A 14379-nucleotide genomic window follows, 5' to 3' on the forward strand; every position below is an offset into this window, starting at 1 on the left:
TCTTTGAGCATCTGTCCCAGTGTCAAATACATGGTGAGAGAGAGAGCGAGCAAGTGGGACACTGGGTGAAGGAAGTCGTGTTTCAGAAGTCATATTCATACATTCTGAAAAGTACAAGGAAATTAACCATTCTGGGGAATTCAGTTTGAAAATTTCAAACCTCATCACATCCACTTCATAATCTGCTTGTTTTTCTTCAGTACCAACAATGTGATTTCTACAGTAGAGATGAATTGATAGGGTCTTAATTCTAGAAATGCTCTTATTTTTAAGAGCATGACGTAGAATAGCCACCGGTGTAGTTTTACTACACTTTTTCCTAGCTTTAGTGTAGATGTCATGGTGGCCACAGAAAAGTCTGTAACTGCAGTGCCCAGATAGTCCAAGTGTGGATGTCGCGCTCCTGTTAGGGAGGTCTTTCACCCACCCTCCTCACAGCCCCGCTGCCCCTCTCCAGGGCCCATCCTAGTAGAACAGCCATGAAAAGAGAAGGAAGCTGCACGATCTGTAGCCAGATAATCTCTGTGAGTCACTCAGAGTTCAGTGATACAGTAACGCCCCCTCTGTGTGCCTCCGGAGGCTGGCACCTCACTTTGTCTCAATCACGGACGGACTCCGTGCTCTCCTGTGCTCAGGGATGATATATTTATCTGGACAGTTCCAGATGGCAGGAGTAGGCAATTGATTCATTTGCTTCTCCATTCCCAGCAGGCCCCACAAGGGTTTCAGAGCTGGGGCCAGCACACAAGCAGTGCCGGTCTCTCCTGAGGCGGAGGTGTCGCCTCTGATGACTCAATCACTACCCCAGCTGGGGGTGAGGGGTGGGGGGACTCTGCAAGGGAGTTAGGGCAGCCCAAGAAGGGAGGACACTCCTGAAGGCCCACCTAGTCCTGGGACTGACTGCACAGCGACCCTGTACCCAGAGGGTGTCACAGCCAGTCACAGGATGCCCCGCTATCCCTCCATCCTGCCTCTGTCTCAGGACACCCAGCACCAGGGCCCCACAACAACAGCTGTGAAGGGAACCAATAGTCGGCGGACATGTCCAGTGGGCTGTCAATTTTCCATGTATATTTCCATACAGTTTTGGATTACACCTGGTCAATCACAGAAGGTATGGAAGGAGAGTGAAACACTTTTTATACGTATAATCTTGAAATTACACCGTGGCCACAGAAAAGTCTGATAAGACAAGTGCCCCAATCCCAGCCTCTCACGGTGAACCCCCAGGGAGATGACGCTAAGCCTCAACTTCAGTCTCCAGCTCCCTACTAGCACCCCCTCCCCCAGTGTGTCAGTTCTCAGAGCAAAGATCCCAGGGGCCTACTCAGAGACACAGAAAGTATAACGGGTTATTTCATCCAAAAAGGGCATTTGTGGCAAGACTGTCCTTTTATAGTCAGTAACATAACCATTTCTTTATTATTTCCGGTAAAGGAAAACGCTATGACTGGTATAATGCAAAAAGACAGATTAAGCCAGAAATAACCTCTAACCACGGAACATACAGTCATCAATAGCCCATGTTTTAAATCTGGTTTCCCAAGTACAATCCTGCCAAAGAATCCTTTAAGGTCCCTATATGCCACCACAGGCCAACTCTGGCAGGCCACCTGCATCCCTGATAGAGAAGTGAGCTCATTTTATGTGAGGGCCAACCCTGACAGAGCTCAGATAATCCCCCAGACCCTGAAGTTGTCCAGAAAGCTCATGCCTCAGTGAGGGTCAAGCTCTCCCCTCAGGAAAGCTATGTCACATGACTGCAGTTAACAAGTCGAGATGGTATTGGGGAGGGTGCAGCTGGGGCTGAACTGCCTCTTCCTTCCATAAATCAGGTGTCCCCAGGCCTGATCACCTAGGTCGGGACTGCCTCCCTGGGATGGATGCCAGATGCGGGGAAGCAGCTTGTTACCTGCTGGACGTCCTGCTGGAAGACACAGAGCTGCAGCCGCTGGTGGAGCCGCACCTTGCGGTGCTGCCAGATGCTCTCGAGCCGCCGCTGGTGGTGCAGCACCTCGTGCACCACATCCAGCACCTGGTGCACTGCCTTGGAGTAGTTGGCTGTGGCTGTGAGGGACTCAGAATTCCCAGGACTCAGGGGACGCTGCAGCACATCCAGCAGTGCTTTGCCATCCTGGCTGACCTGCAAGAAGGAAAGAAGGTCCAGTCAAGGGAGTAGAGATGCACGCAGGGCACAGAAAGGCAAGGAGAGACTGTCCAGGGGTCCCCTGATTTGAGGCTGAGAATCTCAATCCTACCCAGACCCATGACAACCAAAGATGTGCCAGCCAGAGCTGCCCTGGTGCCCAGCTCGCAGCCCAGGGGAGGGCAGGGCATCCCGGAATCCTGGGGGAGAGGAGCTGCCAGGTCAGCAGCCAGTTGTCTGTGAGACTCCTGAATCAAAGTCTCTTTCTCCTGTGAATTTTAGCCTCACAAGGGCAGGAACTCTGCCCTGTTCATCTTTCCCCATGTCTAGAACAGTGCCTGGCATATGGTACATGATAAACATTTTGACTGACTCACTAACCAGGTCAGGCAGCAGAACTTCTGTTCAGAAATGAAGCTGAACATGTGTCAGAACCATAAACCTCTCTCCCTCTTTCTTCTTCACCTTCCTCGACCTGCTCTAAACTTCTAGATGGGCGACCAGAGGCAAGTTACTCAACCTCTCTGGGCCTCAGTTTCCTTGTCCGTAAAATAGGAATAGTAATGGTTTATGCCTCCTAGAGTTGTGGTGATGATTAAATGAGTTAACACACATAGACCCCTTAGAATAGGGCCTGGCATGTAGTTTTGGCTACCAATTCTATCCGCGTTATCATCATCCTCACTCTCTCCTGTCTTATTTCCTTTCTTTCATATTTATCCTTCTTTTGCTCTCCTTCTATACAACCCCTTTTTTTCTCCTGAAAGTGGTAACATCCCCATCTTTCCAGAACGTGCAGAGTAAGGGAGGGACCCTTAGATTGTGGACACAACAACCATGATCCTGGGTTCCCCAACACTCACCCTCAGTGCTGACAGTAGGGGGACATTCTCTGTCCTTCCTCATTGGAATCCTGGTGCAATTACAGGCACCAGTATTTCTGGAAAGTGGCATCATCTTATCAACATCTGTGGCCCTCCAGTGCTTGGCAGAGTACCCAGTAGAACATGTATCTTTCCAATTTAAAACAGTGGTGACTAGGGAATTGATAGGAATTTTAAGACCTCAAATTATTTGGTCAACAATGAAATCAAAGTTGGTTTGGAGTTGAAATGGTCTTTTCCTTCCAGCAAGATGGGGAAGGAGGTGTGCTCCCACCTCCAGCCTTATGATGATGAATGGGGAGTTGTTTGCTGGGCTCACAGCCTCCCCTCACCCCACCTTCACGTCCTGATAATAGCTTGGCTGGGGGTTCTGGAACACAGAGGTGACTGTCACTCCCTCTCCTCATGGGGCAACAGAAACGCGTGTGGGGCTGGGGCATTATTAAGAAGAGTGCCGATGGAGAGTGCAGCTGACACAGGAGAGGAAACCTGGCTGGAGGAATATGGCCAATTCAGGTGACCACCACTATCTACCCCATCCCACCATGTCTGCCTCCATGATGTATTGCCAGGGTAGGGGGCAATGAAGAACCTTATAAATAATACAGAGGAAACGCCCTCCAGAGACGTGAATAAGACAAATATCCTACGGTCAAACCCAGGAGAGCTCTCTTCAGGGAATTCTGAGTAAATGCTGTCTTTTGTCCAGAGCAGGGTGATTAGAGATGGAGGGCCAAGTCCTGAAATCCATGGGAACACGGGTTCCAGTCCTGTGCCTCAGTCCACATCTGTAGGAGGCAGGGGCAGCCCACTGACCTCTGAAGTGGGCTTGGAGCGAACGTCTACACCCCACAATGCTCGGACCTGAGAACAAATTGGGAGAATGCTGTCGTTCTATATAATAACACTCACACCCTCAAGTGTGAAGTGTGTTACTATAATACTAATCTCATTTGTACTTTCTATTTTTGTATTTTACAAGGAATAAATTTAGAGACTCTTGACCTAGGGACAGAGGTACAATTCTCGTATAAGAGAAAGCCTCGGATCAGAGCTGATGAGATCATATTTGGCTCACAAGCCCTCCTCTCTGCCTCCTATAATGACAAAGCTGTTACGATTTTTTAGCAATTATTACTGTCAGGCACTGGGCCAAGTGCATTACAGGCATTATCTTTATAACCCTTCAAACTACAAGCAGGTGTTATCACCTTCATTTCACAGAAGGAAAAACTGAGGCTTAGAGTGGGTAAGTACCTTGCCTGAGGTCACACAGCTGGTAAGGAGAGCCAGGATTCAAACTCAGTTTGACTGTGGCAAAATCCCTCACTCTCACCCTTGGTTCTTTGACTTCAACATGCACCAAATTCACCTGGGGTGATATTAATTAAAATGTAGTTTCCAGGTCCTACTTAACACTCTGATTACCAGTCTGAGATGGAACCCAGGAACCTGAGCCTCTAACAAGCACACCTCTAACAAGACCACCTGAGGCAGGTGGTCCAGGAACCCACTCTGACAAACACTGCTCTGACTTTGCCCCAGAGGAAAGCCACGGGCTGGATGTGAATGCACTCTCCCCTCCTTGCCCAGCTTCCTTCCCCAGCCCATCTCTTTACATCCCTCACATCTCTCCCTCAGAATTCTTGCCACTTAAGTAAGTGGTTAGTGAACCACTTGCTCGCATTATGTTCACACCGATACACCTATGTGCCCCTCTCCTTTCACCTTGAAAGGAACGTCAAGACAATTTTTCCTGTTCTCAACTTTGTACCATGCTCCCAGCCTTTGATTTTTTTCAGTGGAAGGGTCTTTTAGAATGTCTGCATTTCCATGGCAGCCTCTCGCTCCTGCAAACACCGTCTCTACCCGGTGGTGTATTTTCCTCTGGACCTTCTAGTGAGAAAATTAGTAATTTTTGATGAGCTGCTTCATAAAAGGGGTAGTAGGGCTAGTGTGAACACGCCAGCCAAACAGCAAACTGCAGAGGAGCACAGGGCTGCTTTCTTATATTCCTCCCTCAGAGGAGACAGTCCGATCTTCACCATAGGATGAGACAGGTGTAGGGGGGCGTGTGTCTGTGTGCATGCACACCAAGGTAGTGCCTGTTGATGACCGCATCTTTTCTGCTTCCTGGCTGTCATTCACAGATCAAGGACCTTAAAGATGTCTCCAAAGAGAGAAAAATGGCCTCTTTTCTTTTCAGTTCCACCAAGGATATTTCACAGCATCAGGCCAGTACTCTTGCCACCCATCCATATGCCCAGGACCCATGGGTGTCCTATTCATTTCTCACCTCCGTGTAGGCCTGGGTCACCTGCTCATACAAGGACTGGTGGTGATGGATTGCCAGCTCCAGGTCCTGCATCTCGGACGGCAGGCCACCTTCACTGCACATCTTGCACCAGGCATCCACTCCCGACAGGAACTGGAAGGAGATACCAGCTGGGTCAGTGTGGGAGCACTGGGGGTGGGCAATGGGCAGATGGTGTAGAGATGGTCAGACACCTTGGGAAGAAGCATCAGGACCTCTGGAGGCCTTCAGAGATCACTGCAGAGAGTGGAGTTTTCACTTTAATTCTACAAATACTAACTCCATGTAAGAAGTCCGACCCAGTACCTGTTTAGGAAGTGTGGCTTCCACAAACAAAGATGGCTATTATGAAACTGCTGGGGGTGGGAGCCATCTGTGTGTTCAACAGGCTATATCCACACATTGACTATAAAATACAGGTGTGGAAACAGCTCACTACATTACGTGTATATGTCAGAGCTTCTTGTCCCGTGCACACTCATGGGCACATGTGAGGGGCTGCGTGTAATATAACGGGATGTTTGCACACACATCCTTTCTAGTGTGTACACTGAGTTGTGAAGAGAAGCAAAGAACACCTCATACATGACCCTCAGACACCCCAGGGAACTTGCAGAGATCATTCCCACAGGGGATGGGGATTAACACTCAAGAAGAACCCCGCTGCTGGGTCAGTAGCCTTAGGCGTGGGTGAGGGGAGGGGCAGCTTAGGGGGAGAGGCTATACTGTGCCAACAGTGGCAGTGGCTCCTGGGATGTGATACACAGATATGGATCTTGACAGACATTAAATTATTTAAAAATTAAAATTAACAACTGTGGAAGACTATGGGTCTCCACGCTCAAAGGGTGAGCTAACTGAAATCACTCGGATTTATTGAGTGGAAAAATACACCTCTAAAATGCAAATAATTCTTCACCCAAAAGTCTGGAGTGGTTCTGTCTGTGATTCCTCTCGCCTGGGTGCACAGCTCCATTTAAATTAATTGCCTAAATACCTTTTTATCTCATTGCCTAGAACAGCCCATATGAGGACGATAAAGAGCTGCCTAGATAAGTGCATTGAAAAAATTGCCTTAAATCCATTGTTTGGCATGTTTCTTTTCCCCCAGCTATAAAGAAGCATAGTTTATGAGTTTCCCTGAAGGACTGGTAATACCTGAGGAAATTGTATTAAAAAATAGATACAAATAAAATTGCTTCTCATCCAAACTAATCCAAGTCAGGAAACATCAATAAAAGTTGACTCCTCCAGTTGCTGCAACTGCTTGAGTTCTAGTCTGCTGGCTGTTGTGGCTGATTTTTCATTCTGTATGTCTTTATCACATTAGGCCATCTCTTAACAATTCTGGAAGAATGCTGGGTGTCATCCAGTATCAGATTGCATGTACTTGCTCACATCTCAGAAGATTCTTTGCTCTGCCAATAACCATTTTACAGAGGAACCTGAAAGCAACTTGACATTCGTAGGGGGACCGCCTCTACAAGGCCCTTGGGACTTCTCTGTAATACTCTAACAGGAGTCCTACAGCAGATCCCACAAAATGGTCAGCTCAAGGAGACAGAGACAAAGAGACAGAGAGGGAAGCATTGAGTCTCCCTTGACAATCTTGATGAACCCTGAATAAAGGGTGTAAGCAATAGGGTTGAAGAAAGAACAAGAGATTAGACACGAATATTCTCATGGCCCTAAGAATGAACCAGTCACTATCACTCACTACCACCATCACCCTTAAAAAAAAAAAACAGGGCTAGAATCCTCTCAATACGTAGGGCTGCCCCTGACTTATGACACGGTATTTCACTCTTTGGGAAGGTCTCAGGTGGAAACAGACACAGGTGGAGGAAACACAGAGATGCTAGGATACCATGTTGAACAAATACCTACAGTAATAATGTCTACCCCTTAAAAAGCACACTAGGCACCTTATGTGCCCCATCTCTAATCCTTACAATAGCATTGTGAGCTTTATGACTGTCCCCACATTGATGAGGAAACAAGCTCAGAATGGTAAGGTGACTTGCCTAAGAGTTAATGATTAGAACTTACATGTGTCTGGCCTCAAAGCCTAGACTCTTTCAATTATCCCATGTGCCTTCCATGTAACAGAGGGAGAGGTAACAGAGGGAGAGATTTAAAGTATGATCTGGTGTCTGACTCTCCGTTATCTGTGAGCTACCCAAATGTCAGACAAAGAAAGAAATTTAAAGGTTCAGACCACAGGCTTCAATGTTAGACACACCTAGGTTGAAATCCTAGCTGCCCATAGATTGTGTGATTTTCACAGTTGTGTGTTAGAAAATGTTTAATAACCAGCATATATATGTTTACATATATATGTGCATGTATGTTTGTGTGTATGTACACATAAAGTATATATACAGTGTACTAAAAATTTTACTGATATAAAGGATGTATAGCACATAATTTACAAAGAATAATAACAGATAAAATGCTCCTTATAATAAATTCCATTTAGCCAGTTGATTCTCACAGGATGCTTTTGTCTGCAAACGACAAATTTATATAGTTCCAACACAAAAGCTGGTTATATTTTCACTTATGTTAAGGTGTAAGACAAAAGTGAAAAATATCTGAAGACCCATGTCAGAACGTTACTCCTTCATCAGTGATGTGAGTGATTTCTTTGCTGAATGGAATAATAGTGTTTGAATATCAGAAGAATATTTCCTCAATTTTGTGTGCTATTCACAATGTAACAGCTACAGAGAGGACACATTTTTAAGTTTAGTCTGCATTTTTAAATATTTTCTCCTTCATTGCCTTAAGACTTTATAACAATCAATGAAATAATAAATCAAGCCCTGGTTTGTAGCATTTGCTGACTTCCATGGTGTAAAATGTCCACCTTGGTCTATTTCAAGCTACCCACGTGACATCACAGAATATGGAGTTGGGAAGAGATGATCAGTAGCCCACACTGTATAGTATTTGCACCATAGAGATAAATAGATATAAATAACCTCAAGAACATAGGTAATAGTAAAATGTAGTAAAATAATTGGGAGCGATGGGTTTTGAGTATTTATTACCTTTGCTTTTAATATGACATAGTTAATGTAAGTTTATATAATTTAATTTTAAGTAATGGCTATGTTTAACAACTAACTCACAAAATGCCTGAAAATTTAAGTTAGCTCTCCATGAGCTGGTTGGAGCAGCTCCAACCACTGGATCTTAGGCAGCTCACTGAATCTCTCCAAGTTTCAGTGCTCCTCTCTGTAAAAGGGGTTAGTAATGTCACTGGCCAATGTCAGTAAAAGAATGGCAACAAATTATTATTATTTCCATCCATTTTATTATTATTACATTATTACTATCATAGCAAATGCTTCACGTAAAATTAGCTTCCCCCTGCTCTCAGCACTCAGTGATCAATTTAGTTTCCCCTCTTTGGTCTATGCTCAGGGAATACAAACTAAGCAGAGAGTCAACACACACATGCACACACAACACTAAACTGCCAAGCAGAATATAAACAGGCTCTGGGTTCCTCCTTGTTTGGATGTTAAACAAACCCCCATGACTTACCAATGTTTCTTTGTGTACACAGGGGCCAGGAAAGTGGTGGAACATGGGGTATTGCTGCAACTACTCAGAGGGTCTTCAGTGTTTCAAAAAGAGAGGAGGGGCTCTCTACCGAATGCGTATGCACACCCACCCTGCCCTTCCCCTGCCCATCCACCCTTCCCACCAACAGCAGCCACAGCAGTTCCCTAGGCCTCACCTGCTCAGCCTTCTGGTGGAATACCGCAGACATGGCAAGGATGGTGCTGCGTTCGTCCAGGGCAGCTGCAAAGCTCTTCCACTCCTGGTCCAGCTGCGTGGAAATCTGCTTGATTTGCTGTGAGGCATAATGACCAGCCTCAGAGAGGCGGGAAGCCACGGACATGATGCGGTTGATGTTGACATAGGCATTCTGGGAAGCAAAGGAGAGGGAGTGCTTAGTGGGGCAGGCTGAAGAGGCGTCCATTGAGTACTTTTGCGGTGGGTGAGTATTTGGGGAAGGAGGCTACCCAAAACAAAAAGTATGAGAGAGGCTGGTATAGGCCACACTCGTGCATCCATTTTTGGCCCAACAGAAGTCTTTGTTTCTGACATAAAATTTCAATAGATAGCTGGTACAGTAACTGAGACCTTTCATTCTGGGGACCAGCATAGTCTTTGTGCCAACTATTAACGCACATGAATGCAGTCACTATACATGGAATCCCTTAGTAATCCTCACAATCATCTTATGAGTTCATGCCAAGGTGACAGCATGGTACTTCAAATTACTCTCTGGAAGCAACGGCTCAGACTAGGACAAAAGCTGGAGGAGGCAAAGGCACCTCTCTTGCTCAGGACAGAGCTGTACCCAGGGCATCACTGCTACCTACAAAAGGGCAGCGGTACTCATCAAAGAGGGCAAAGGGCACATGTCACAGGATAACTACACATCTTCCTATCACCAAGTGAAGACTTTGCCATCCCCGCCTCCCCCCTATCCCCCGCAAAAAGCTGGGGCACTGACCATCAGTCACTTTAAATAAAGAGAACATTTGAAGTCACAACATTTTCCCATGCTAAAAATAAGACCTGTGGAGCCCTTTCTCATCCTTGCTTGACTTAGGAAAATTTCTGCACCTGACCCCAAAAAAGTATCTGTGGGTACCCCTAAAAAGCATCATCGGTGGGGCTCTCCTGGCCCTGCTGACTCCTTTTATCTTTTGTTTTGTTTACACTCATTTCCATCTTTGATTGCCAATTAAAAATTCCTGACATGTGTGTAGTTTCCTACTAGGCCAGCAGAAAACTCTCCAGGAAGGAACAAGACAAAAGAAAAACCTCACAAACACAAGACAGTACTGAGCATGGTTATTTTTAGCTGCTACCTCCAAGTAACTGTCTGAGGTGTCAAAACAATCAAGTAATATTGTGGCAGCCACGGGGAGCTTTTCTGAACCACACAATGTCTGCCCGAAGAAGGATTAGGTGGCAGGTGGCTTGCACACCTTCGTTCTTTGTTACAAATCTCCTCAAATGATGATAAATACTCTTCAGCTATAGCATTTTCTCTTGCTTCTATTAGCTCAGGAGTAGTTCATTAATATTGGGTCAGTTTAATGAAGGTTCTTTATTTTTCTTTCCCTCTTCCCTCGTGGTCCCCATTCATCTTCGCTGTTCCCGACATCAAGTACTCCATCCCAAACCTGAGCCAGGTTGATAAGGTTTCTCTTCATTTAAAAGGTCTCTGTGTAAGTTTAAAAGGTGAAGCGAAGTGCTTGAACACAAATCCATCCTGATGTCTAATGACCCCCACGTGTAATCTCTTTCTTTAGTCTGGCCTGAGACCTTTCTGACGCAGTCCATTTCTTTAATAAAGCTAGAACATTATGACTCTTGTTATTTGAAACAACTATCCTTCAAAGATTCAAGAATTATTACCAGCCCTGCCTTCTGAGTTAGGACATAAATTCTACTTAAAATTAAACTCTATTTATAAAATGGATAGAAAAACCAACTCTGCGCTTAGAAATAAAGGGAAAGAAAAGGGAGGAAAAGGGTAGGTACTGATTTCAATAGTTCTGTCTTCTAAGGGAATAACATTTAGAAATTCCCCTAAATTTCCTGCTTGTGTCATTGTCTTATTTTGGGTTCCCACTAAAAGAGACCCTGAGACAAGGATTTGGGGCAAATCATCAATTTGGGTGTGATCCCAGGAAGGGAGTGAGGAAGTCAAAGAGGAAAGGGAGGAAAATGAATACAGGATGTGTTCATTGATGGGGTGCTGCATGAGCGACCAGGTGTCATTCCTACTGAGACCTTTGGAGAGACTGTGTAGAAAACACCACTGAGCTGTCCTCTGGGAGGTGAGGAATCTAGGGTATTTATGCACCAAGTCTCACGGCTCATGGTTGAAGGTCCCTCTTGGAGTAACTCCCTGGCATCTCTAGCCCGACCGACACACAGGTCAAGCACACACTCCCCAGGTCAGAGAGTGACCACGGGCAGAGAAACCCAGGAAGCTGTCACTGTACATGGGAACCATCTGCAGATGATCTTCAGGGTGGGCTGAGGGGATTCGGGTGGGACGTTGACAGCGTCTGATATAGCTGTTCTTCCAAACTGGATTCAAATCCTGGAAACCCCCCCTCCCCCCCACATTTATCCAGATCTATATAGGGTCGTTGGGTTTTCCAGTCCTGTGAAAGCCCTTGTGTGCTTTGGCCAGATGGGAAGCAAGAAAAGCAGTAAGAGCAGGGCACTAGCCTGTCCCTCATGGACATCTTATGGATGCCCAGCCCTCTGTCATCACCACCTGTTTACATTCTCTCCCCACAGGAAACACAGGGAGGCGTATTTCTGCTCACTTTTAGGAAGAACTCTCTAGCTATTAGAGATGTCTAACTGCCTCTGGAGGCTGTTAACACCTTGTCACTCATTCAAATATTTACGGAGAGCGGGCCAGGCTCTGTGTTGGGGGCTGTGGGAGATCAAAGAAGAATGAGACAGAATTCCTGCCCTCAGGGTCTCACAGCTGAGACTTAAGAAAAGTCCTCAAAATAACTGTAATTTAAAGCAAAATGAAGTCAGTGTTTTGACAGAGTTGGAGGCAACTCGCTGTCGGGATGCAGAGGGAAGGGATCTGAACCACCGGCAGGGATGTGGGGAAGAGGCTTCCTACACAGAAGGGGGTGGTGAGGCTGGCGGAACTCCAAGGTCCCCTTCCACCCTTAATCCTATGATCATAAATGAAAGCTAAAAACAATACAAACAAAAAAAGACCATGGCTTACATTTCACATGCTAGAGACTAGCACAGTAAACGCCTTTTTGTTTCCTTTTCAGTGGGCAGAGAAATGCCTCACTAAAACTAACAAATGATTATGCTTCACAAAAGAAGCAGAGGCAGTATTCCTCACAATAGAGGGATAAATATAATGTTGACTCATGAAGTTGCTCACTCTTCTTCTCTACAGCCCCTTGTTGGAGTAGCAAAGCACTGCAGGCAAGTCACATTGCTCCAGTTCATCATCATCATCATCTTCATTTTCCTTCAGCCAAAAATCTGAGACCAATGAGCAGATAGATTCTAAACTGCAGCCACAAACAAAATGACAAGAGAGGAAAGGCAGAGCAGGTCTCAAATGACTTAGAAGGAAAGAGCAAGGTTGAAGAGCTGGATTAAGTGTCTGAATAAATAGGGGTGCTTAGCCATTGGCACAATGACATGTCATGGTGTTGGGTCAATCCACCCATGTGGTTCTTCTGTGTTACTGTTTATGACTCTGTCAAAGACCATTTTGGAGTCATGTTTGTCCTGGGGACATGATCAGCAGGAATGGATATTTTGACTCATTATGTCCTTTCCATTTCCTACCAGCTGCTCCCTCGCCTCCCTCTCATTTGCCCGGCTCTGCCATTCTTCCCTACCAGCCTTAAATGCCCTTCCATCTGCCAAGCTGTCCATCATTCAAGGGCATCAAAGTCACTGGGCCAGGAGTCAGGAAACATGAGTTCTGGTCCAGCTCTGATACTCACTTAAGATGTCACTTCACTCCTCTGTGTCTCACTTTCCTCATCTGTAAAATGGAAGAGTTGAACTAAATGACCTAAGACATTCCATTTTCAAGGAAGCAGTGTCAGTTCCATATAACCCAGACCTCTAGGTGCGTTCTCTGTTTACGGAGGGCACCAAGATGGGATGTAGAAAGGTCAGGAGGTCACAGGTCTCTTTTGTCTTACTTTCAGAGCCTGGGGGAACACTAACTATATTCCCCTCTCCAGACCCCCTTCTATGGAGGAGGTGGGGCATAAACTGAAGAAACAAGGAGAATGCAAAGCTTTCAAGTGTCCATGCGCAATGGGAAAGTTTTAAACAAAAGAGTGAAAGGATCTGACTTATGCTTTTAAAAGACTGCTCTATGTGCTAAAGGGTTGGTGAGGGGAAGTGTGCATAGAGTGAGGCCAGAGAGAGGAGTGCTGCCTATCCCAGAGGTACACATAGCCCAGCCTCGGTTTTCCATATGCCTCAGTCTCATCCTGGCTCTGCCCTCTGCCCTGTCAGGTGAGGGCCACAGCTGGAGCTGGGTGACCAAGGGCCAGCTGCTCCCTTCTGCCTTCCTGTTCAGCCCCTTCGCCTGAGAGGAGCTGCCTAGACTAACCAGCTTCCCTGGTTGGAAGTGAACAGCATGACTAACAATGAGTGTCTTCTTAAACCCTTACCTCAAAGCTGCTTTATTAATTTAAATTTCCCACATATGTGCTACTATTATTATCATCATTATCCAAAGAACGACACAGTCCAAGATGCAAACACAATCTACCTTACAGAACGCAAGGTGCTTGCAGAATGGTTTGCATCATCCACCCCATCCTACCTGCTCCCAAAGGCTCTCCTCCCATCATTTTGGTTACAGATGGAAAAAATAACTAAATTCCAGCAAAATCTCACTAACTCAAACCCCTCTAAATTTATACTCTGCCCTCACTTTTGTTGCCTACAAAATTCTCTGTTTTCTCATTTCATTCATTAATTGGAGATCACAGAATGGATGGCCCCTTCTCCCAAGGCCTTGTCTCCAGCTGTGATTAACTGAAATCAACGGAGCAGAGTCAATCTCCCGAAAGAACTACGGCAGAATCTTGATGAGAGTTTTCAGCTCTGCTGAAGGTTCTCACTTGACCCTAGTTCCTGGCTGCCCAGACTGACTACAAAAACATGCAAAGTTGCTTGCAAGATAATGACAACTTTCCATTTAAAAACCCAGCTGAATTTTCTCCTTTATGAGGTTTCTGATGTGGTACACTTAGAAAGGGATACTGGCTCTTCCAGAAATAATCATTTGATGGAAGCTATCATTTTGGAAACTTAAGCTCTGTGTCCGGGGCTGATTGTAAGAGCAGATGATTGCTGTGTGTGTGTTATCTGAATCCCATTCACTTTGCTCCTAAAAGCAGGGGTGAATCTTACACTCTTGTGGTCATGGGTCCCCACCCTGAATCAGAAACTCTCCCCTGTGGTTATGTGAG

The 14379-nt window shown here is 45.8% G+C and overlaps 1 protein-coding gene across 39 annotated transcripts in view; it reads right to left on the reverse strand.

Moving 5' to 3' along the window:
* Positions 1-14379, reverse strand: part of KALRN (kalirin RhoGEF kinase) — a 641465-nt gene that overhangs the window by 359590 nt on the left and 267496 nt on the right. For all 39 annotated transcript variants that reach the window (XM_070243654.1, XM_070243649.1, XM_070243655.1 and 36 more), the window contains 3 exons: positions 9093-9284; positions 5327-5458; positions 1913-2143 (listed from right to left, as the gene is read on the reverse strand). In XM_070243654.1, coding sequence (XP_070099755.1) covers positions 1913-2143; positions 5327-5458; positions 9093-9284 — 555 coding nt within the window. The remainder of the gene's footprint in view (positions 1-1912; positions 2144-5326; positions 5459-9092; positions 9285-14379) is intronic.

Source organism: Equus caballus, chromosome 19, assembly GCF_041296265.1.
Source record: "Equus caballus isolate H_3958 breed thoroughbred chromosome 19, TB-T2T, whole genome shotgun sequence".
Lineage (NCBI taxonomy): Eukaryota > Metazoa > Chordata > Mammalia > Perissodactyla > Equidae > Equus > Equus caballus.